The sequence below is a fragment of the Rhipicephalus microplus genome, chromosome 9 (genome assembly GCF_043290135.1).
Source record: "Rhipicephalus microplus isolate Deutch F79 chromosome 9, USDA_Rmic, whole genome shotgun sequence".
Taxonomy (NCBI): Eukaryota; Metazoa; Arthropoda; class Arachnida; order Ixodida; family Ixodidae; genus Rhipicephalus; species Rhipicephalus microplus.
Window position 1 is genome coordinate 42762067 of NC_134708.1, and position 25997 is coordinate 42788063.

Below are 25997 nucleotides of genomic sequence, written 5' to 3' on the forward strand. Positions count from 1 at the left end.
TTTTAATTATTCTGACAACTTTTAACACTAAAGAAAAAAAATTTTCCGTACGTGCCGCGGTTGCGAGTTGCGACTGAAGCCAATACCGCCGATGCCAGCAATCCGGACGGCCGGTCGTAGTCCAGCAAGCGCAACAACAGAACAATGGTGTAACGTGTACCTCTGTGTAACTTTCAGCTTGTACGTATAATTCTTTAGGTTAACTTGTGACCGGATACCAGTTTGCGTTTACCGTCTTACCGGAACGCACGTCTTACAAGGTTTCGAGCTCCTCATATGTAAACGTTTTCGTACATACTTAAACGCGTATGCCTTCACGTTTTCGCAAACCATAAATGGTGATGCTAACTGCATTTAAACTGAATTTAACTTACATAGAATCACCGTTGCGGCAAAATTACGAGACTTTTTATCGTGTACAGTATCTTGGTATATGCAAAAAAGTGAAAAATACAAGGATACTGTAACGATGGTGTCGACATCTTGTGACACTTCGTGCAACCACAGTCATGAACATGTTGGATTACGCGTAATGTTTTTGAGGTGAAAATAATTAAAAAGGTTACTCATTTGTAAGAATGCCGCTGCACGGTTTTCGCACCAGACGTACAATGCACAATGTTTCTGCAATAACAATGTTGTGATTGCGTGGTTCACTGTGGCCACGCTAGATGGCGCCACCTATTCAGCTAGTCGAGGGCTGGCATATTTTGGTTTCTATGTTCCAGGCCATTCTAGCTTTGGCAATCTGGCTGAACAATGTAATCGCTATTGGTGCTCGCACTTTGGCTTATTTTACCTCGACGGCTCGAGTATCCGCAGTGCGGATACCGAGAGTTCCTGCAAAGGTGAACCTTACAAGGCGGCCGATTCATGCCGTCTGAGATTTGGCACCTTTGTGCCATGATATTTGTATAGTGGCTAGCCACTATAGTAGTTGCGCTTAAAACTTAAAAATCAAGGTGGTGGCTCTGGCCAGTCCCGGCTTTGCTCGCCGTGAAGGTGGGGGACGTCACGAGCAACATGATGCGCCAGGGCAGCTTATCTCCACTAGGAGGCCAGTGGTGGCAGCGTTGTTTATGGCCGCGCGGACGCATGGCCCCATCGCCCCAGCGATCTTGCGACGCATCTGTTTGGGGTTTCGCGCATGCGCAATGCCACCGCCCCAACGTCTTGGGTATGCAAGCCGCTTGGGTACCCAGCACTAAAACTCCCTATTGTAGAGACATCGTAGCTGATAAGCACACAGCGAGCGGTCATTGGTCACCAATCTGCCCGTGCCAATTAACGTCGGTTGCTTCCTGCGAACCTCCCCCGCCCCCCCGCCCCCTTTATTTTTTTAGCCTGCTTTCTTTTTTTCTCCACTCTAACTGTCCCTTCATTTCCCGTTCCACGTGAGTGCACGCTTTTGGGCGCCTCTCGAGATCACAAGCACATACCACTGTCGCGGTTAAACGATTGCGAAAAAAGATAGTCCCAAAGCGTTTTCATAATTGCACGGGCGGCCCAGCTCGCAGAAGATAGCGCCATCAACCAGCGAAGATGAGTAAAGTGCAACAAAGAAGCTGTTTCCAAACAGTGTACGCATATGTAAATTGCGAAGGGCTAAGCAACCAAACTTTTTTTTGCCTTACCACATTTTTTTCTTCTCCTGAAAAAGTTTTCATAAAATTGACCTTGCACAATAAACACCCCCCCCCCCCCCCCACTTTTCTTAGATTTTTCGAGAAAAACAGTGCATGCATTACACGAGTAAATACGGTACCTAATGCAAGATTCCTTCATTTACTTCACTATAATCGATACTTTGTTATATCTGAGTTTGTTATATCGAGGTTTTAGAGTTTACAGTCGATTCCGGATATATCGAACTCGAAGGGAATCGTGAAATAGTTCAATACATTGATAATTAGAAAAACTTGGATCATTTCCCTAAAGGAAACCCTGCTGGGATGCGAAGCAGCTGGGATGCGCACGGCGCTGACCGGGTTGAAACGGGTGTTGAGGCGTGTGCTGGAACAACGGTTTAAAGCGAAACTCAATGTGGTATTTACTTCAGTAAACGATGTCGTCATTCGCGACTGAGCACGGCTTCGCTAACCCTTGCGACAGCCGGGTTAGGCATAATCGCGTCGGCAGAAGTTTCAGCGGGCGAGGGAGTGTCGTCTTCCGGCGTCCTGTCCATTCATTGCAGATAAATGAGCTGAAAGAGTACCGTATTTATTCGCATAATCCTTGCACTTTTTTTGCCAGAAAACTGATGCAAAGTTGGGGGGTGCGAGAATTACGCGGGGAAAACTTTCCATGAAAACGCAGAGAGCGAAAAAGAAAACGAAGTGGCCGCAAATCGGGATTCTCACGCCAGCAACTTACAGCAAGCTTTAAGAAGTACTAATTAGAGCTTACCTCAATAATAAAAGCAGAGGTTCAACACAAGGCAAGATTTATTTGAGACACAAAAAGTGGAAGCAAATAGTCGAGAATTAGAATACCATACGAGAAGCTTGTGGGCGTAGCGGTAGCGCTCGGCGCTCAACAGGAGCCCTCAAAAGGTAAGCGTTGGACGTCAGTATTGGGCTGATGGCTATTTAACAGAATCGTCCGCAGTTTCCTTCTGAAGAAATAAAGTTTACCATCAATCCCAGTTGTAGGCACACAGCACGCCCAACGCGTCTTGGTGGCTTTCAGCTGCCGTCACCAGTAGCGAACACAAAACTCGTAGGCTCCGAAGGGACTACCGGCGGCCCTTTTGCCGTTGTTTAGCGCATGATCTATCACTTGCAACTTTTAGCAGCCATGTGGCTTCGGTACCACCCCATAACGTGCCAAGATTACCGACACAACATACAAAACACGCCGCAACGTGCACTGGCCACTTCGGCTTGGCTTGGACTGGATTGAATCTCTGTGCAATAATGCGCTTGATGTTTAAGAGGTGGCGCCAGATAGCGCGCGCTATCATCATCAGTGGCTGGAACGAGCAGACGACATTATTGCGGCAGTTTTCGGGGGTGCGATAATTACTTGAGGAAAAAAAAATTCATTTTTCTTGGACGATGTGGGGGGTGCGAGGATTACGCGAGTAAATACGGTATTACCACTCCATGTGCGCTCGAGCGTTGCGAGCGGTGATGAGAGAGAAGCAAGAGAGAGGCGACATGTACAAACATGTTTTAACGCGTGCGTTAGGCGCACATCAGGTGTATTGAGTGTGAACCGACGAGTCGGTGGTGTAGCGAGCATATGGCAGGCAAGAGAGAATTGCGTATTTAAGGCAGCACCCGTATTGCGCATTTAATTAAGGCAGGTGAGGATTGTATTATGTATTGAGTGCCTTACAATTATGCATGCGAATTTGACACATTTGCAGACAGTGCATAATATTCACGCCTTAAGGGGTTATACCGATCTGTTTCTTACATCAGGGTCCCTTATTGTGGGCTTCAACTCTATTAGTAGTAATATTTCTTGAACTTTCACAAAATAAATATAAGGATATTACGATCTGAAAATCAAATCACAGCACTTCTTAATGAATAATAAAAACGCCATTCTCCTCACTAGCTTCTACCTATCCGAAAGGCCAGCAGCCATCACAGCACCCTGACACAATTTCAGACAACGTAGCTTGATAAGTGTGCACAGACTAGAAAAACCGGAGCGTAAACGCGTGAAGCACAACACCGAACTTTGAACTCAATGTCAGACAGTTCTAAATCAAAATGCATGCGCGTGATTTTGCAAAAAACTTTTAAACTACGACTTTCCCTGTGTTGATGATCAGAAGACAAAAGAAACAAGCACAAGGCAGTTTTGTGCGTTCATATTCATACATCACTCAAATTGCATTTATTCGTATGTTACCAGCTCACCTCCGGATTGTCTCGGCGGTAGGCCAGCAAATGGAGGACCAGCTCCTGAAGCTGGGGCAGGTGACCTTTCAGGTCGGCCTTCTCGATGGAGCTGATAAACTCTCCCAGCAACGACATCAGGGGCTCCAGGGCAGCTGCCTACAAACGCAATAGCACAAAAGGTTGGTGCACCAAGTAGCGAACAATCGGCTAGTTAAATGTAAAAGCACCGACATTCTTGACTGCTTGAACTTGGGACAGAGTACGCTGTTCATATTATACCGCAAGATACCATTCAGGGTTTTCGGTAAGGCCAGTGTGCACCTCACGAAATTCGCCAAGGCAGTACAAGTTGAAACAAGAAACAGAACATGCAAGGAAAAGGTAAAATTAGTTGCTACAGCGAATCAGAAACAAATTACTTCATTGGAAGTACGGTAGACTCGTGAAAATTCAAACTCTGATAAGTCATACTTTCAAGTTACTCAAACAAAATTCAATTTTTTCGGTTGGCCCTCTATTCTTTCAATGTATTTAAAAGCCTCTTAATTCAAACTCCACCACTTGGTTAATTCACACTTTTTGCGGTTCCATACAAGAAAATGTTTGCTGCTTTCGTGCTACTATTTAAAAATTTGGGTACTTATGTAATCCTAAACGTCTAAAAATGAAAAATAAGCGCTTCAGGCCTTCAAAGAAAAAGGCTTTGCTAGTAAACAAATGTTTGAATTGAAGCACTTGCATGGTAAACCTAGATGCTTCTCAACTGGTACAGAGAGCTTTGTGCTGAAGGTGCATATAGCAAAGAAGCAGTTGGCAATTCATGATTCCTGTAAAAGGTCTGATCAGCATTAAATGGCCGACAAACTTGTGGACCTTACACCTCTGCTTCCTGTTCATTGCATGCAGTTAGGTATTGTAGTAGTTTAAAACATTTTTATCAAGTCTGATAAAATCAATGCCTAATCATGATGTGTGATGTCACCTCACCCACCGTCACATATGTGAGAACTCCTGAAAATTCAAACAAAATTCAGAGGTCCCTTCAGGTTTAACTTAACGAGAGTCGACTGTACAGAAATTTTGCCACTGTTTAGCTCATTCCATTCAGCAAGAGACTGCAGTAACACGTGAAGCTTATTTAGAGTGCGGAGTGATGATACTCAAAGAATACAAACAGAATGTTTAACTACACTAATAAAACATGTTGCTCAGCTAGTCAGTTTGTACAGCTCAAAAAGTAATGTGGCAGTGCAACGCAAAGAAAAGAGGTACAGGAAAGAGCGTGCTGTGTGCTCTTTTCCTGTACAGTAAAACCCCGTTATTTTAAAGGCACTGGGGCTGCGAGAAAGATTCAAATTAAGTGGGTTTTCAAATTAACAGAACATACAAGAAGTGGGATACAAGAAACTATTCAAAGTAATCACTGCTCGTTGTTTGGCGTGCCAGCTAGCTTGCGGCTTTAATGGTAATCTTTTCCAGCAATACTTGGTCTTTATCTTGCCACGAACATGGTGGAACACTGGGCCTCGCTGTTACCCCCGAAAAAAAAAAAAAAGAAAACGCAGTCGCAATCGATTAAAATGTGCGCCTGCAGAAAACGAGACATCTTCACTGCAGCACAGACATGGCATGCGGGCAGCATGTCGCCTACTTTTCGCTCCATCAGCACGTCATGATACAACCATTCGCAAATTCTTTCTATTATTGTTATGACTTTAATAATGGCCAGTATGACGAAGCTCACAATGTGTTTTGGCTGAAAGAAAATGATTTTTGAAACTTTCGAACTTAGTTTTTGAAGTAGGTGGTGTTGGCAAGAACTCCTCCAGCAGTGCAAGGACGCAAATTGCTGAAGAAACCACCAATCGGAGGTTCGCATACAGTGCAATTTCTGATAAACTGTCCTTTATTAATTTCTTTACTATTCCAGAAAGGATGGATAAACCATGACCAGCTGACGTAGCGAAAAGCATGCAATAAGCTGCCCGCCTGTCACCACTGTGTTGCAGTAAAGCATGGCTCGTTTGCCACAGGCGCATGTTTTGGTTGACCATGAGACCGTTTTTCTTTTCTTTTTTGTGCTGGAAGTAGCGAGGCTAGGGTGCTTCAGCTGCCACTCGTTAGTATCGATATGTCGCATTGCCTTGTGACAATTAATGGCCATCGTTTACACGTATTCGTGGCGAAATTGCAATCTGAAGCTGGCAATTGGCACCCAAAGTTTTCGAATTAACTGGACTGGTGCCGGCTGCCGCTCCAAATTATCCACTCAAATTTACATTGCAAAATACGGGACCACGGAAATCCTTCGAATTAAGCGGGATTTCAAAATAACCGAGTTCGTATTAATGAGGTTTTACTGTATACTTGTTTTTGTCACCTTTAATAGCATTATTGGCTTTTGCACAAAATGTCTAAGTCATGCTCATCTTTCTTTTTTTGTCTCGTTAGGCACTCTGTGGAGTGTTCGTTGCAAGTTTACACCTTAGTGTGCACTTATGCATGCCTGAATAATCAAGAATAACCAACGATCCTTTGAAAGCCTGGTCTCAAACTCTGGCACTTACCGAATGGCTGAGCTTGTGAAAACTCTCCTCAATCGCTGGGATGAGGACGCGAGCTGGCACGTGGTGGGCGATGTGCGTCGACGTAGACTCCAGCCGCTGGCACAGGGTTCCACTGGCACCTTCTTTTGCGCACGAAACGTGCATTGTGCATACCTGGCAGAAGTTGATTGACAACGAGAAAAATTCAACTAACGTACTGGCATTGTATTGGGTTGATTGTGACACAGGCTAGGCGTACATCACGTACAAACATTTACAGCACAAAGTATAACAGAGAAAAAGAGAGCCATAGGGCATGACTATTGCACAAAAAACATCACTTTAAATTCAACCGAACGGTTTCCCGAAGTCAAGGCAATAACTGCAACTGATGCGAGTCACAGAACAATAAAGAAGGTGGCCTGGTACACAGGTCCCCTGCCGACTGACAATGCAATGTAATATAACACAATAAAAAAAATTCCGGAGGTAGAGAGAGACCATGACACAATGTGTATAATAGTCTACACAGGTGAAAGCTTCGGATGCTTCATTAAACATAAAAAGCGATCGTCACTGTGAACTCGAATGATCCAACAAAACCATCATCATCTAATGACGTCTTTAAGACATCACAGATCGCCAAAAATAACATGACGTCACACGATGATAAATCATTTGGCACTGCTGCTTAGTTAAAGGAGGGAAGAAAACAATATAATGAACAGAGAAGAAAAAAACGAAATGAATTTCGTGTTAGAGTAACTCTGGTTGAACAGTTGAGGGACCGAGCGACTTTTTTTTACCATGCCCTCACCAAGCATTGCAATTGTTAAAGTGCTTGTTTGAATTATGCAATAAGGAAAAATTTGAATTACAGTGGTTAGAAAACTGCTGCAAGCTTGAAGAAAGAAAGAAAAAGACAAGGTTCACACTGATGAGAAGCAATGTTTGTGGGTTCTCGTGTACACCAGATTTTAAGGCTGCAAATATGAATACCGCTAAGTGCCACATAACAATAATACACTCACACCTCATTTAAAAAAAAAAAAAAAACTTGCACATTACGCAAAGTTGAGTTTGTTATGACAAAAAATTCGTTATAAATGTTTATTCCTAACACTACACCTATTGCAAAACTACTTTTCGTTTACTTCGATATTTATTCCTAACACTAAACCTATTGCAAGACTACTTTTTGTTCACTTCGTTATAACCAATATTTCGTTATATTGAGGTTTGAGGTTAGATAGTTTTATAAGGTGAGGTAATGAGGAGCGAAATTGCATGAGCGCACTTACCTGAACCAAGATTGTAGTAAGGTATGCACTCAAGAATGGTGCCAGGCTTTCAACCAGCCGATGCAATGTCGTAATGAGTGCCATTGTGACCACATCCGACCTGCAATGCCCCAAGGGTAAAGCAATGTGTCAAACTCTGGACAACATTTGCACAAACAAGCTGCTATTCAAGCCCCTGTTCGATGGCTTATTTTCAGTTTACAGCTGGATGGCCCACATTCAATTTCGTTATAGCAGTAAAGAACTTCATGGCTGACCAAGTTTTATATTTAGTACTTCGTTACATAAAAATTTCACAGTATCTCACAGCTTCTAGCATTGTAAATGAATGATAGAGTTAAAAAAGAAAACCACAGTACAGGGTGTGATATCAAGGCCAGCATCTGGTGCCTGCACAGTAAGCAGATGATCATTTTCTCAGCATGTGATAAGCGGAGGCTCCCGCGTACACCCCGCTTCGTGATGTTTTGAATCAGCATCGAACAAATGTGTGCAGCGAAGAATGATTATTTGTTTATCAAATTCGCACACAGTCACATCCAAGGTGTCCCTATTAGCATGCACTGAAAGTCACAACAACTACACATACACTCCAAGACGGGTAAAAAACAAATGTTAGAAAACAAACGGTAGATCCAGCAACAGCAATGAAAACATGAGGCTTGTGCGCATATTTGAATTCACTTCGATTCAAATTTAAATTATTAAAAATTTCGAAGCATTCGAAATAAATGAACAGATGTAAGTTAGTCCGCTTATAACCCCCTGCAAAGGTGGTTTCACTGTTGTAAAGCAGTGCTAAGCCGTGAAGACATCTACTATACAGTAAACCCTTGTTACGACGAAGTCAGAGGGAAGGCAAGAAAGGTTTGATATAAGCGGTGATTGGATATACGCGACTGCCCCATAAGAACTCAGCAAGTACAGCTAAATTACCGTAAAAACCGGGATATAGGTCGATCCCTCAAACTTTGAATCTACGAGAAAGAAAAAAAAATCGCAAAGTGTTACGGCGCACCCTTACCTTGGTAAATACGTGACACAACCAGCTGCCCTTTGCTGACATTTCTTTTTATTTGGACACTAATCTTAAGTAGTTAAACCAAGGTCACAAAGTGCTGTCACTCAGACTTGTCCGAACATGAATCCGAAGACATCTGTTTTTCACTAGTAACGTACAAGAGTGCATCGTCCTTCATTCCATCCAATGCGTTATTGATGCAGCATTTGCGGAAAGGCGGAAGTCACTGTATCAGCGCAAAGAAAGCCCTTCCGCTATATAAATCAGCGAACCCACGATGGAGATCCCTTGAATCGCACCACTGTGAGCCCTGACTCGCGTACTATCTCGAGAGCTTTCACACGGATGCACTCTGCTGTTATGGGTAGAGACCTAGCATGCAGCTCCTGGACGAATTCGGCTAGTAGCTTTTTCAATTTGGGGTGCACTGCAGTCCGTCCATGAAACAATGTTTTTTTTTTCTGGTTGCTGCACAATGGAATGGGCTGTTTTTGGCTCCTCCAGTATCGGGCACTTCTGTCTGAATTCCCGTCGTGCTGCCAGGTTGCCATGCGCTTCAGCATATCAACTTTTTTTCTTAAAGCCTATCGTAAACTGCCGTCGACTACCACTCATTTTCAAAGAGCAACGAGAAAAGAGAAAATTGCAGACTGACAGCCCATAACTGAGGCAAAATGGCGTTGCGAGAACACTGTCGGCCTTGCCTAGCCTCGCCCAACCGTGCAGCTGCTTATGCTTACGATGGCAATGAAGACTTTCGACTTCAGCTGCCCAATGTTGCGAGACTTCCACATTTTTTTTCTGCCAATGACTAGTATATAGAACGAGAGTAGACTTTCCATTGCGTTTTTTTTTTTAATTCGACCTACATTCTGGTTTTTACGGTAGCTATGACAACTTTGCAGAAGTGGTATTCAGTCAAACAAACCTTTACTTTATTCACGCACAAAAAAGTCAATCAGCTGGCTTTGTCGGCTGCTTTGGCTGGGCACGAGGAGTGCCTGCTCCAGTCTGTTTAGGCAAATTATAAAGTCGTAGTAGCTTCCCACCCACTCCACCCTATTTCGTAACAGGCAGAGGCTCTCCTGCGTTTGTGCCACAGTTGGTTTTTCGCGAGGCTTTCGTCCAACTGTTCATATTCCTCATTGGGGCCTCCAAGCAAGTCGGCTATTTTGGCATTCGTAACTGGAGCACCGATGGGTACACTGGTCAGCCATCACGAATAATTCGAAGTTGCCTTCCAGATCTTCGGCAAAGCTGTGAACAGCTTTGTAAAGATCGTCGCAGTACTCGCAGTCATCATCAGCGTCTTTTGCATGCAACCAGAAAAATCCGGCAGGTGTAAAGCAGTTCGCAATCTTTGCAGGTGCTAGTTCTTTCCATGAATGGCATGGTAAATGCACTGCTCCAAGTAAGTCAATGCTGTATCGCTTGTTGGTATCATACGCAACAAGCACCCATTGTAAAAGACTTTTCCGGAATAACTTTTGTGCTGTCTCAATAATGCCTTGGTCCATCAGCTGTAATATTGCAATATAGATCTGCAACTTGTTACTTGAGTCTAAGCGGAGCAAGCTATAGACGTGCTTGGAGTGATCCAGTCTAAAATACACGTATAGGGGTAAGGACTGTGTGACACTTCGATAAAAGCCATGATTTGAATAAAGCAGCTTCGTTGTAATGAAGGTTTGCTGTATATTAGTTTGCATGTAATCTCCTTTAAATATAATTTCATTGCCACAAAAAAATGCTGAGCAGTGAAACACCTATCCCGCAGAAATTTGCATGGCCGCAAAGCCCCGCTTCAATCTTAAGTGAACATATCACCTTCACATCGATTCACTTTTTAATTAAATTTATAAGCTTGTTATACCGGCTTATATGCCCCAAGTGCAATAATTTTTAAAACGTATAATATTTTACAGGTTATCACTGCATTCTACCGAAAGTAATATCCTGCTATCATTCACAGTTGCTTCTACTTACTTTGAAATTAAAAAAAACATTGATTTAAACAGGCCTTGTTTCAATATTCAAAAAAGTATTGTGCAGGTTGATTAGGTGATGACAAATAAGCCCCCTTTTCTTTAAAATATGCAATACATACCATTCGAATTCAATTGGAAATTATTCAACCAAAATCATTATTCACTTCGATTTTGCTTCGAACCTGACATTCACTATTCGCAAAGCCTAGAAACCACTGATTGACTGATTCAGCCAACGAAGAGGACAAAAGATGAAAACATGTGCTGACCTCTCCTTGCCCTGTTCCTGCAGGATGCCGAGGAAGGGTGGCATGAGACGGCCAAAATGAGCAATGGTGGGCGTCGGCAGGCTGTGGCACAATTCCGCAAAGCACAGCAGTGCGCTACTCATCAGTAGTGGATTCAAATGCCTGTCAGAGAGCAGCTGGTGTGCCAAGTCGTAAACCTGCGAGGGAAAAAAAAAAAGCACTGTGAACAGACCATGCTGGCTAGTGATCTCTGAAACTTAACCTAATGTGGTTTGGGAAATTCCCAGATCTTTAGAATGTTGTATGTGATCCTATAAGAACATGAGTTGCATTCATTGTCTTTTTTTTATGTGAAGGGGTACTAGAAATGCGACGTGCTTGTATGAATGTTAGGTGATTGTATGATACAAGAATTTATACGTGGCATTGAAAGCGTTAAACTCTGAGTAGGTAATAGTATTGATGAATGAATCAAGGAATAAATTAATGAATGTTGTCTTGGCTCATTCTATAATCTCAAAAGGTTGTTTACAGTTGAATATTTTAAAGAAGAACCCCCCAGGCGCTTGCCTTCTCAGTGTTAAACATTTATTTTTAGAAATTACTCTCCTCTTTTCATTTGACCATTGTTTTCTACTGTCATGTTTCTGAGAAAAGACTAAAGGGCTGTATCAATTACAACTCCTTAACACTTCCGGCAATCCACTCTCAGTCCTCACCTCAGCGAAAGCATCCCGGTGTTCAGCGCCCAATGTACGGATGAGAAGCTTGAGTGATAACAGTGCCGTTTGCCGGTTCAGGGCTGCCTCCTCGCTTGAAGTAGCTCCAGATGTTTCGCTGCCAATAGTTGATGCTGATGGCACAACGGACAAGGATTTTCCATGCGCCATTTGCAGCAGCAATGGAACAAGTTCCAGCAGGGACTGCGTCTGTAGATGTCACAACAAGAAGAGCTAAATGTGCCCAGCCTCATCCTACTTGTCATTGCAAAGCTACAACACAATAAAAAATTGGTGCAAATTGCATGCTTGTGTGGCACAACAACTTTAGAGGGATACAAGAGAGAAAAATGTTTTCGCTAGGGGTGAGCGAATATGCGAAATTTGGAATATTTTTTTAATAGTGTTTACTACTTGAATTGAATTGCACTTAAATTTTTACATTCGAAACTATTCGAACTTCCCGAAGACAACTATAATTAACGTCAAATTGGCAGTGGCCCCTTCAAATTTTTAATATGCTTCACCCCATCATACCCATCACACTTGTATTATGGTAAAGCTGCATTTCAGGCTCGCTACAGTCAAATAAACTTAATCGAGAAAACGCTAGATTCAACATGGAGATGATAGATGTGACAGAGATGGGGGCACAATTAATACTGTTTTGGAGTTGAAACTTGAGCAGGAAGTACGATAAATAGAATTAGGAAAGAAAAAAAAAAAGAGTTGGGGAGCTGGCAATACTGTACAAAATTGGAACAGAAATAAACCTTAATTTCTGCACGCATGTCACAAGGCTGCAATTTACAAACATGGGTTAAAGGTGCAAACTCCAATTGAGGTGAGAAATTTCAAGCCGGCCTTCATAAAAGAATTGACAAGGAGAGGAGGTGGGTTCAGACGTCGTGCTTGAAGTCGCACAATACTGCTTCGCAGGATGGACTGCAGGTTGTCAACCCCTGAGTTAGAGGGTTAGAATGGGGCTAAGCACTTTCAAGCTCACCGTTTCTGAATTCGGGAGATTCCTGCAACAAAGGGGTGGGGGGTCGCATTGAATTATTTCCTTCCATTGTTTTGGCAATAAAAAACAAAACAAACAACATCGCGAAAAACAAGGCGGGTAGGTCACAACAAATTATTTTCCCCTTTGTTTTGGCACCAAACCACAACAAAAAACATAGCTAAAAACATGAGGGCAAATGTGCAAAAGGCCTCCTAATGGCTTGGAGTGGCCTAACACATGACAGTAGCGTTTCCCACTAAAGTGAGTTTAAAAGGGGGAGCGCAAATATACTTCCGAAATTTCGCGACATAAAGCCAACTCATCATCATCATCATCAGCCTGACTACGCCCACTGCAGGACAAAGGCCTCTCCCATGTTCCGCCAGTTAACCCTGTCCTGTGCTTGCTGCTGCCAATTTATACCCGCAAACTTCTTAAGTTCATCTGCCCACCTAACCTTCTGTCTCCCCCTAACCCGCTTTCTTTCTCTGAGAATCCAGTTAGTTACCCTTAATGACCAGCGGTTATCCTGTCTATGCGCTACATGCCCGGCCCATGTCCATTTTCTCTTCTTTATTTCAACTATGATATCCTTAACCCCCGTTTGTCCCCTAATACACTCCGCTCTCTTCTTGTCTCTTAAGGTTACACCTACCATTTTTCTTTCCATTGCTCGCTGCGTCGTCCTCAATTTAAGCTGAACCCTCTTTGTGAGTCTCCAGGTTTCTGCTCCGTAGCTAAGTACCGGCAAGATACAGCTGTTATATACCTTCCTCTTAAGGAATAATGGCAATCTACCTGTCATAATTTGAGAATGCTTGCCGAATGTGCTCCACCCCATTCTTATTCTTCTAGTTGCTTCAATCTCGTGGTTAGGCTCTGCGGTTATTACCTGCCCTAAGTAGACATAGTCTTTTACAACTTCAAGTGCACTATTACCTATCTCGAAGCGCTGCTCCTTTCCGAGGTTGTTGTACATTACTTTCGTTTTCTGCAGATTAATTTTAAGACCCACCTTTCTGATCTCCTTGTGTAACTCCGTAATCATGAGTTGCAATTCGTCCCCGGAGTTACTCAGCAATTCAATGTCATCGGCGAAGCGCAGGTTACTAAGGTATTTTCCATTAACTCTTATCCCTAACTGTTCCCATTCTAGGCTTCTGAAAACCTCCTGTAAGCACGCGGTAAATAGCATTGGGGAGATTGTGTCCCCCTGCCTTACACCCTTCTTGATTGGTATTCTGTTGCTTTCCTTATGAAGCACTATGGTAGCAGTTGATCCCTGTAGATTTCTTCCAGAATGTTTATATATACTTCATCTACGCCCTGATTCCGCAGTGTCTGCATGACGGCTGATATTTCTACTGAATCAAACGCCTTCTCATAGTCTATGAAGTCTATGAAGTGGTTGGTTATGCTCTGAGCATTTCTCTATTATCTGATTGATAGTATGAATGTGGTCAATTGTTGAGTAGCCTGTTCGAAATCCTGCTTGTTCCTTTGGTTGATTGAATTCTAATGTTTTCTTTACTCTGTTAGCAATTACCTTTGTAAATAGCTTGTACACTACAGAGAGCAAGCTGATCGGCCTGTAATTCTTCAAGTCCTTGTCATCTCCTTTCTTATGTATTAAGATGATGTTAGCGTTCTTCCAAGACTCTGGTACCCTTCCCGTCAGGAGACACCTCGTAAACAGGGTGGCTAGTTTTTCTAACACAATCTGTCCTCCATCTTTCAGCAGATCTGATGTTCCCTGATCCTCACCAGCAGCTTTGCCTCTTTGCATGCTCTCTAAAACTTTTCTGACTTCTTCTATCATTACTGGTGGGGTGTCATCTGGGTTACTGCTAGTTCTTATAGTATTAAGGTCGTGGTTGCCTCGACTACTGTACAGATCTCTGTAAAACTCCTCCGCTATTTTAACTATCCTATCCATATTGGTAGTTATTTTGCCTTCTTTGTCCCTTAGTGCATAACTCTGACTTTTGCCTATCCCAAGTTTCCTCTTCACTGCTTTGAAGCTTCTTCCGTTTTTCAGAGCGTGTTCAATTCTCTCCATATTATACCTTCTTAGATCGCATACTTTACGTCTATTAATCAACTTCGAAAGCTCTGCCAGTTCTATTTCGTCTGTTGTACTTGACACTTTCATGATTTGACGCTTCTTAATTAGGTTCTTCGTTTCCTGGGAGAGCTTGCCAGTGTCCTGTCCAACTACCCTGCCTCCAACTTTCACTGCACACTCCGTAATGATACTCGTCAGATTATCATTCATTGTATCTACGCTAAGGTTGGTTTCCTCACTAAAAGCCGAGTACCTGTTCTGCAGCGACACTCTGAATTCCTGTACTTTCCCTCTCAGTGCTAGCTTATTGATTGGCTTCTTGCGTATCAATTTCTGTCGTTTCTTCTTCAAGTCTAGGCGAATTCGAGATCGTACCATTCTATGGTCACTGCATCGTACCTTGCCAACCACTTCCACATCCTGCACGATTCCTGGATGTGCAGTCATTATAAAGTCTATTTCGTTGTTATTTTCGCCATTAGGGCTCCTCCATGTCCACTTGCGGTTTTCTCGTTTTCGGTAGAAGGTATTCAAAATCTGCAAATTATTGCGTTCTGCGAATTCTACTAGTAGCTCTCCTCTGGCGTTTCTAGTGCCGATGCCATAATCTCCTACTGCCTGGTCTCCAGCCTGCTTCTTTCCTACCTTTGTATTAAAGTCGCCCATCACTATAGTATACTGTGTTTTTACCTTACTCATTGCCGATTCCACGTCTTCATAGAAGCTTTCAACTGAAGCGTCATCGTGGCTGGATGTAGGCGCGTAAGCCTGTACTACTTTCATCTTGTATCTTTTATTCAGTTTAATTACAATACCTACCACCCTTTCATTAATGCTATAATATTCCTCTATGCTGCCAGCTATGTTTCTGCGAATTAGGAACCCCACTCCCAGTTCTCTTCTGTCTGCCAAGCCCCGATAGCAAAGGACGTGCCTATTCTGTAGCACCGTATAGGCCTCATCTGTCCTCCTAACCTCACTGAGCCCTATTATATCCCATTTAACACCCTCTAGGTCCTTGAATGTACAGCTAGACTTCCCTCACTAGACAAGGTTCTAGCGTTAAACGTTGCCAAGTTCAGGTTCCAATGGCGGCCTGTAGTCCAGAGATTCTTCGAATGGCGGCTTTTAGTCCAGAGATTCCTTATTAATTATTATTATTATTAATTATTAGGCGTATGCATGTGGGAGGTAGTGGCCAGATATTGCACCAGGGTGGCCAATCCTTCTCTGGTGAGGGAGTGCGTTCCCGGCGGTGGTTACCGGTGAGACCGCACTTCAAAGCCAACTAGCACAATCTATTTCCCTCAAAATAACTCGCGTATATCTTCCTGAGAAACACATAAACGGATGCGACGGCGCAGCTGCTTGCCGCGCAGGTCAAGGCTTTGCTCTCTACTAGATTTTTTGGACAGGAACGCCAACACGCTTCTAGCCTCTTATACGTTTTTAGTGCCTTAAATCTACAACTGCGTTAGCCACCTGCCCTCGGAGCTCGTGGATCGCTATTGTGTTGCCACGACCACGGTTTCGTGCGCGGTGCTTGCAGCAAACGGTAGTTCCGTTTTCAATCTGCGTGCACTGGCTGCGCGAATGCCTTCAAAGCTGTCATTTTATGCAACCTATGATCGCATCTGCTACGGTTTGGTCTACAGAGTTTGCAGAAAGCAGCGCTGCTGTGATTGGTCGAGCATTGGATGCGCACACACTTTTAGAGTTCTGTCAGTAACACCGTCACCAAACATGATTGTGTCAAGACCGCGGTTTCGTCTACAGCAGTTGTGGCAACGACAACCACATTCACTGTTGAAGACAGTGCGTGCACTGGTCGCACGCGTACTTCTGAAACTTCGAGCACCCTGCTCTCGGACTTTGTCCGACAAGTTCGATACTAAAGTTCATATCACCTTCCACAATTAAGAAACGTATTCGGAACATTTGAAATTTCACGCAATGAACGCAGCGAAAATTGACAGGGGAATTTCACGAATTTGTATTTATCTGCTGCAGTTTCACATCACTGAGATTCTACGGTACGTTTAGATGAACCCCTCCTAAATTCATTTGTAATAAAATGCAGTCAGTAAGCAAAAAAGCCTGGAGTGGACTGACCTGCATTTTCGTCAATGCAGCCAAATCACGAACAGAAATTTCGATATACAGGAGATTTTCATGACAACCGCACAAACAGAGAAAAGGGTCGAAATCCAGGAGACTTGGCAGATATGTTGAAGTGTCAAGCAAAGTGCCTACTTACGTCTTCTTCTGCAAAGTAATCCTTGGCGGCCAGCTTCTCGTTCAGCATGTCCATGGCGCTGCGCCGGATAGACGAGAGCTCGTGGCACATCAGTGACCGAACCACCGAGACAAACTGCCCGCTGGGGAGCAGCCCGTTCACCTGATTCGTTAGACACAAATGAGAGGACAAAACGAGTAGATTCAACGGGTGTGCAAAGGTTCTTAAGCCATACAGTCTCCCCCATAGGAAACAAAATAGGATGCACAAAGATATGAGCACAATTTTCTGGTTGTTGACACATCTGTTTCTTTGTTAAGTTACGCTCAAGATCTGCCTTGATTACATAATAAAGGGCACAACAATAACAGAAAAGCAGGGAAGTGACCAGGACTAAGAAACAGAAAGCGACCAAGAATTCATTGTGAAATCATTTGAGGGAAACAAAACAAGTAAAACATAGTACAGAAGTAAGCATTGTGGCAGCATAGCGTTGATCCTGTCCACAACATTTCTTCCTGTACCGGGTTTTGTTTCGCTCGAAAACTTCAGAATAATGCAGCACCTGGTTCAACAGTCAACGTTTGAGCAAGAAATCACTCACCAAAAAAACAATGCTGTGCTGTGACACAATACAGCCCTATACAGTATCGTGACTAATGTATTATAAAATTTCAAAGTGGTACCACTAGTACCCGCTTTTCACTTTGGGCCTTTATGGATTACTCCACCCCAGATCAAAATGAGACCTTTCTCATCTGGTAACCCAGAAGTTTAATCTGATGCACCAAAAAATTCGTTTTCCCTTATTGCCATGCTCTTTATAGTTCCTTCAAGTAAGGGTAGTGCAAACAAAAGCAGTACACTCTGGTATTACTATGACACCCACACACCTTGTGAACAATGTCGTGCAGCTTTGACAGCAAGGCCTTCCAGGCGCGCTCCTGGTAGGGAGTCTTGGTTGGGCTGTGGCTCCAGCGGCTCACTTGCGGCACGAACTGCAGGCAGGCTGACAGGCATGGTCCGCAGAGTGCCTCAGTCGTGCCTGCATCACCCTTACCACCTTGAAGTGCTGCCATCTGGAATATTAGTAACAACGAAAAGGTAAGCGTCTATACATGCCTGCCTACCTGATGACGTCCAAATTCAGGAAATTTGTTAGGTGGAGAAGCAGAAACAGGGAAGAGATGCGACAAGAAAACTGGCGTGGCATACATATTACAATAAAACCTCATTATAATGAACTAATGTATAGAACGAAGCAATCGTATTACCCCTTGAAATTCTTATAAATGGCCATGTATTTAAAACTTTGTTTTAACAAAGCGAAAAGTTCCTCACAATGAATATAACAAACCAGTCTTCGTCTGCAATGAGCATTTACTGATCATTTGGCATACTTCAACTCAATATCTTAGAGCGCGCGACGGTTTATGTCTCATCACGGCTGTGGTAACTCAAAACTCGCGCCTTGCACTCCCCGGAAGCCACCTGCGGCCTGCCAACACGCGTGTGGGAGCAAGTCTCCCTGCCTCCCCTTTCCTCAGGAACTAATGAACTCGCCCACGCAGCAACTCCGCAAATGTGCGCGTCAGCCGGCCTCCCCTCTCCTGTAGAGTTCGTGGACCCACCCGCGCATCTGACCTTCTTCTCCCCCTTCAGCTGCCCGCCGGGGCCTCGCACGCCGCCCGGGGCGGCGGAGATCCGTGGCGTTCGTCCTTGTCGTTCGCTGTGAAAGAGCAACACCACCTCTATCAGTTTCTGCCGCTAGACACGTGATGGACAACAGCAGTGGCAAACGTAAGTGCAAAAATAAACAATCGGGCAAAAGTCGGCAATGTTGAAGCCCTTGAGTCTGGCGTCAAGAAAAAAAAAGTGCCCGAAGATTTCGACAATGTCGTTGGGTGCCGCGGGCGACCAGGCCCAGACATCGTGGGACGCTCTCCTAAACGCTGGCGTTGTGCCTGACGATACTTTCTGCATGTACGTCAGTGCCGATGCTGACCCGGCGATAACCGAAGAGTTGTCAGATGCAGAAATTGTGCCGAATGAAAATGAAACAGTGACGTGGAACAGTTACGAATTCGCCAACACCCTGGAGCCTAGCGTTGGTGAACCCGACGCCCGCGCAAGCGCTGGATGCGACAGACTTGCTGTGTTGCTTCTCTGGTGCTTATGATGACGGCGAGGACGGACTTGAAATAGCTCCTGCAGCTGAAAAAGCAGTCATCTGAGTGAGAAAGAGTCGGCAAAGTCAATAATATTCAGGACTACTTTTCTTCAAAGTGATTTGCCAGAAGGTGTGCTGAATTTTGCGGAAATGAAGTGGATTGTTCTTTGTTATTTTGCTATTTTTTGCCTTCCGACGGCCGTTTTTCTCTGCGCGACGGGCTGCTGTTATATTCGTTGGTGTGTACATTCTCTCTTGCTGGCTAATTGTTGGTCAAGATGAATACTGGCTATAATGAACTAATGGTTATAACGAAGTAATTACAACTCCCTCTTGTAGTGAGACGTATCCCGAAGGAGTACGGCCACTAGTGTGGTCTGATCTTAGCGAGCGGCAGGGCACGCGTTAACCATCGCTGTGGTGAGAACGCGATACTGCTCAGGGCCGCAACACTTTGTTGTCTGTGGCAACACCAAACGCAATACAGCCCGTTGCAAAGGCACGACGGGATAGCAAATGGGCTTATCTACGCCACGGGCGTAAAAGTACTACACAGTGTGCCACGAGCACGTCTCCGTGGTAAAGGTGATTCACGGAGACACCGGGACCAAGGCCCGGTTGCTAGAGCGAGGGCAAAGGCGCTCGCGTTGGCTTCGGAGGGAGACGGGTCGGCGTAGCTTGGCCACGCACTAGGACACCGTACCACTCTTCGGCCTAGCGTTCGGAAGGGGGAGCGACATAAGGTAAACATTCGCCGTGGGGGCAAGGCACTGTTGGCGAAATCCGAATGAGCCCCACAAAAGCGTGCTTACTCCCATGTCGTCCCCGGAGAGGTCTCCCCACTTCCGACGCGCGCGCGCAAAACCTCAGGAGACTGCGCGCGGCGCCACAATCGACATCCGCTACTGGGTGAGAGGGTTAAACGTCACTCCGCTCTCCCAGTGCGGCAGACAGTGGAGGAGGGGAGTCATGTTGGGACATAAAAACGGAGAAAGAGGCGGCAAAGCACGCGCAAAGGCAGCGGGCTGGCCTCAATCTCCACACCCTTCAACTTCGTTATAAGGATGTTTGACTCTAACTTGCTGTATCTCAGAACCACAGCTGTGTCATAAACGAATGATTGCCAATAAACTGTGTAGACATCAATAATCATACTGGTACTTACACTCAGACTTCTATCTTAAGCACCTGGATATAATTAAATATCGGTTGTAACGATGTAAATGAAACCTAATCTTTCAATAGATATAGTGTTAAAGCATATACCTTTATAACTAAATACCTTATTTACTCACATAATAAATGCACTTTTCTTTTAAAAAACGAAGCAAAGTTCGAGAATGCGCTTAGTACACGGGGTAAATTTTATGAAAACTTTTTCGGGAGAACAAAAAAATGTGGTAATGCAAAAAAAAGAAAGTTAGATCGCTTAGTCTTTGTATGCAATGTAAGCAATTTACATACACGTACATTGTTTGGAAACCGTTTTTTTGTTGCACTTTACTCATCTTCGGTGGTTGATGGCGCTATATTCTTTAAGCTGTCCTCGGGCCGCCCGCGCAAGTCTTGAAAATGCCTTGCGACGATTTTTCTCGCTATCGTTTAACCGCAACAGTGGTATGTGCTTGTGATCTCGAGGGGCGCCCAACAGCGTGCACTCACGAGGGAAAGGGAATGAAGAGACAGAGTGAAGAAAAAAGAAAGTAGGCTAAAAAAGAAAGGGGGCGGGATTCGCAGGAAGCAATCGACGACGGTTGGCGAGGGCAGATTGGTGTTCTTCGCTCGCTGTGTGCTTATCAGCTGCGATGTTTCTACACTCGCACCGCTCGTGAACCCCGCTGTGGCGCATGGATAGAAAGAAAAGCAATAGGCACACAGCACACAGCAACAGGCAAAGGGGGGGGGGGGAAAGGGAGTGAGCCGAGGTGATTGAGGGGGGTCGGCAAAATAATAGAAACGGAAGAGAGCCAACATGTGAGGAGGCGCCAGGTGTCAGTGAGCGGGACTGCAGTAGATGAATGAGGGGATGCGTTTATTACAGATAGAAAGAAAAGTAATACGGCACGCTCATGGGCATCGGCAGGAGAGAGCAAAAGGGGCACATGCCCCCCTCAAGCCTCACAAGCACTTGCCCTTACCCAAACTACAGCAGTGCTTTCCACCTCCCTAAGCCGCGAAGCAACACTGGTTTGCACCCCCCAAGAAAAAATTCCTGCCGACGACTATAGAAAAGCAGATCCGGGCAAGGGGGGGGGGGGAGGGGTCGAGCCGAGGTGGTTGGGGGGGCTTAGCAATGTAATCAAAAACGGAAGAGATCCAACGGGTGAGGATGCGCCAGGTGTCAGTGAGACTGCAGTGAATGAATGTACGGGGTGCGTTTATTACGCGGGGGGGAAATAAAATTCCGAATTTTGATGACTGAAGTTAGGGGTGCATTTATTATGCGAGTGCGTTCATTATGCAAGTAAATAAGGTATCATCTATAGCGAACTCATTTCTGGTTAAGGCACAACATCGTTATAATGAGGTTTGGATGTATGATCTCATGATGCGTGCACGTGTGCATATTCAAGCGATAAAATCTGCTGTGTCCCAAGATGGCTAGTAGCCCCTCGCCAATCTTAAAGGGCCACTCACCAGGCCCCATACCAAATTTTAGTTAGACCGTAGAAGTTGTTGGGTGTCCGATAAGGAACATTTTGCCACAAAAATTTTTTTCATTTGGTTCATCTCGAGCTGAGAAAACTTTTTTTTTTTTTTTGAAACGGTGTGAAATGAGAATGAGAGGAAGCAACTCGAAACCCTTGCCGCTTCTCCACGTAGCCTTTGCAAGCCAAATCTTTTCCCTACCCTCTCTCGCATCCGACCAAGAGGTCACGTGCTCATAACGTGCTCGAACAAGCCCAACCCCTGTGCACGCGAGCAGCGTTTTTTTTTGTTCCCCATTGTTGTTTTGTGGTCTACTGCCTGTTTCTGCGAGATGGTTTGCAAACGCTGTCTTAGACACGGTAGAATAGATCAGCACAATGAGTGCCCGAACATGTAAGAGCGTTCCACAACTGTCGTCTGCTCGATGCGCCGACTGCGGGACACGAACGCATGTGAAACGCCAGCACATTAGCCCCGCATCCATTTGCAATTCATGAGGAAAAAAAAAAGAAAGAAAAAGAATGCTCACATTTTCTTATTGCGTCTCATTATTTATCTAGAGATTTATGAATCTCTTCAAGCAACAAATACATAAACTACACATGCCATGTTGAATAACTTTCGCCATGTCACGTGCTACTGTTAGCAACGTCAGAGCAGAGTCGTCTACGTAGAGGACCAATGTCACTGCATTGCCGTGCTCGTAGAGTCATTCATACGTGCATGTCATGCCCTCATTCTCTGGGTGCGCGCCGGCAAGAGAAAGGGCAGGTAGCGTTCATATTAAAATTTGACCCATCTACGCGGCACGTAGCGTTGCTAATTTTCGCAGACAGGATCGTGAACGCCTTATCTACACATTGCACTTGTCAGCTCAAAATCGTCAGACCTGGTGAGTGGCTCTTTAAGGTGCTTTTACACATCACATTAGTGTGTCACAGCAAGAGTGCACTCAGCAGGCAATCAGAAAATTTGAAGAACAATGTCCTTAGTTATACTTATTTTCTTTTCACAGTGGCACTAGTGTTGTTCTTTAGGAGGTTGATGGCCATTCCCGTAAAACCCAGAGATGTGCTCAAAATACAGGAGTCTCAGGTAAATTTGGAGAGTTGGCCGGTAATGTGTCTATCAAGAATGAGAAAAAAAAAGAGAGAGAAAGAATCTGATGCATCTATTTATGAAAAGACAGCACTTATGACAAGGACCATACCGAGCTCATCGTTAAAGGCGTGAGCAGCGTCCCACATTTGCTGCCTCCAGCTCGATCCAACTGAGACATGGTCTCATGCTTTGAAAACTACGCAAAGCTAAGCCCGGCTTCAACTAAACAACCTAATGCTCACCTGGCCAAGGAAGGTTGACGAGCCCAGAAGATCGGCCACAAAATTGGTGACGCTCAGTCGAAACCTTTGGAGCTGCTTTTCCGAATACAATTGCACGTCAAAGACTTTGGGGTGACTTGGAGGCTCGTTGTTGTTATCTGCAGTGCCAACAAGAATGTGGCATGTGCTTGTCATTGAGCTTCATTATTTATTGGGGACAACTTTAAGCAATTGCTTCCATAGAAGCAAATGCAGAATATTGATGCATAAATTACGCTTGGCATGAAGTATTTGAGAAATATTAAAAAATATTCAATTCACACTACATTACTTCTCCCAAAATTTTGCTACCTGCACAGCACTAGGAATTCCTTATAAGGATTTGCTACATAAACAGAACCCAAAGGAAGCAAAAAAACATTTCATTAGGAGTTTTGTTTACTGAGAGATGAAGACGTGTGAAGAATACACAGCCCACAGCCAATCCTATGAGGGGCAGTTGTGCTGTTTAAGCAGCTGACCGTTTGAAAGATTTATGGCCACCAAAAGTTAAGTGAACTTTGCCTGATAAATGCTTTGTCACTGGCACACCGATGAATATGATATTTTTTCTTGTGTAAGTCTCCTGAACTATGATTCACGGAACATTCACTAAAAATCAGTCTCGCACATTGCAGCAAAACTAGCCTTCTTGCGTAGGTGATATAAACTGCCGTGAAGCCACTTTTACAAATTGGAATTTGTTTTTTTTTGTTGAGATATTAGCTAGAAATTATGTTCAATTTTTTTTGTACTGGTTACAATGAGAAAACATGGTATTAGCTTCATGAAAACACAGCACCTTACTTGCCAAGACCCATGCTTGGAAGGGACTGCCCGTGGCTGAGTGCCACCCAATACACTACTTGGCCACAACTTTCACAAGGAGTTAACGAATCCAATCACTGTAGATGGCAGTTTTCATGAAACATACCTTTGACAGCAGGCAAGCTGGCAGCAAACTTGAGCAAGTGTGTTGTGGTCTGCATCTGTACAGAAACCTCAAACTGGCCACACAGGGAAAGACCAAATTCGAGGATGTTCGACGTAGACTGGAAAAAAAAATAAAAAAAGATGCAGTCTTAGCTTCAGTGAAGGCTCTTTGGCAAGCTTGGCCACTTTGTATGCTGGCATTTGGCTTTATTTGCGGCTAGTAGTAATATAAAATGTAAATGTTAGGCTAGAAGTGATGAAGGAAACAGTTCTGTTCAGGCACAAGCAAGCAAAATACATGAGCTGGACATTTACAATGAAGCAGTTGGCTTCAAAATGTACTGCACGTATATCAGGCCATGAAAAATTTTCAATTTATTTCAAGTCATCTGCACATAGTTGCGGATCAAGAGCCAAAAACTGAGAAATGTGTCTTTTCAAGACGACCATTTTTACAAGATTATACAACAGTTAAACCTAGATATAACGAAATTAATAAACTCCCGGAAAAATTCGTTATAAAGAGGATTTCTTTATATGCAGGTTCGGCCCGAAAATTTGAAAAATAAATGCGCGAATAAACAAAAGGGGGACTGAGGCAGAGCTAACCAAAAACACTTATTTGACAGTAAAAAAACTGCGTTAATGTTGCGATGGCAATTATATGGACAATCTCGACGGACTTTTGCCATCGCCGCCATGTTCCGTAACATGCCCCCGCGCATCGTAACTTTCACAAGTGGGTAAAAGTGCGCGAGCGCTGCTGAAGCAGACATAAAAAAAGTCGGCACATCCCATATCGCGTGGATACTGCATAAGATAACATCTCCCGCGTGATAGAACTGCCGTCGAATGCTCAAACAGAAAGTAAACCACTTGTCTTGAATGAGCACTTTTCCCTGGAGTGGCTGTATTTGCCAACACCAGCGTTTTGTACGAGTTCCGCGATATCGGATTCAAAAGAATGGGCTGCCAGCCTTACTTCTTATAACATTACAATATTTTGCTATCGCGTTCATAGCATTGCATTCAACGCGCCGTCATGTTGCCAGAACTAATCAGCTAATCGCGAAAGCTACAGATTGCAAACTCGCAGCGCGGCGCAAGACGGAAGTGTGTTACGAGCCGACCTCCGTAGATCTCGTCATCCTGGCCACGGAGAATTTCTATCAGCGCCTAATCTGACATCTCCACGATGGTGTGGACACGGTTGTCCGAAATTAAGAAAAGTCAGTTTCGCCGCAAGCGCGAAACAATGAATGTGTTAGCAACAACTTCGAATGTAACGCTGAGAGTGGCAAGCAGTTCAAAACGTGTAGCGCGCGGCTCACGCACGAAAACAACATAAAGAGAACGAGAACGAACTAACAACGTTTATCGCTCGATACTTAACGCACTGTTTAAACAAAAAACGAGGCACGAATCGTAATCACAAATGCAGATATGTATGCCAACTAACAAGTGCCCCAGTTAATGTTGTTACTGCGCTGTGTCTGAAAAGGGCAAATTTTTCACAAACGGCGCCTGCCCAGCGAGCGAAGAAATGTTTGTGCACCAGACAACTAAACACAATCATTCCGGTCGAAGTCGAAGGCACGCGATTTTCCCCAACGAAGGATAAGCGTGGGCGCGCAGAAGCATCTACCCTTCCTCACACCCTACCTCAACTCGCGGGGCAAAGTACGCGTTGGAGATAAACGTGCGTCGGCACATCATGATGAGCTGCAGGGCGCCGAGCACGGGCGGCTTTTTTTTTTAAGGATGATAGTTTTTCTTAGGGACCTTCGACGCAAAAAATTTGACCTGTGTGTCTGTACATTTGTCTGTTTGTCCACCCTTAACGACACCCTAAAAGGCTTCGGAGTGACCGACCGATACCCCAAACGGCTGACCCCATCCG

General features: G+C 44.4%; 1 protein-coding gene across 2 annotated transcripts in view; it reads right to left on the bottom strand.

Moving 5' to 3' along the window:
• The window catches only part of l(2)k09022 (HEAT repeat containing 1 homolog l(2)k09022), a 147275-nt gene that overhangs the window by 14354 nt on the left and 106924 nt on the right, over positions 1 to 25997 (bottom strand). For both annotated transcript variants that reach the window (XM_075873504.1, XM_075873505.1), the window contains exons 28-36: positions 24099 to 24216; positions 23147 to 23283; positions 17878 to 18063; positions 17006 to 17146; positions 11678 to 11887; positions 10980 to 11155; positions 7702 to 7801; positions 6422 to 6574; positions 3873 to 4010 (exon numbers count right to left, since the gene is read on the bottom strand). In XM_075873504.1, coding sequence (XP_075729619.1) covers positions 3873 to 4010; positions 6422 to 6574; positions 7702 to 7801; positions 10980 to 11155; positions 11678 to 11887; positions 17006 to 17146; positions 17878 to 18063; positions 23147 to 23283; positions 24099 to 24216 — 1359 coding nt within the window. The remainder of the gene's footprint in view (positions 1 to 3872; positions 4011 to 6421; positions 6575 to 7701; positions 7802 to 10979; positions 11156 to 11677; positions 11888 to 17005; positions 17147 to 17877; positions 18064 to 23146; positions 23284 to 24098; positions 24217 to 25997) is intronic.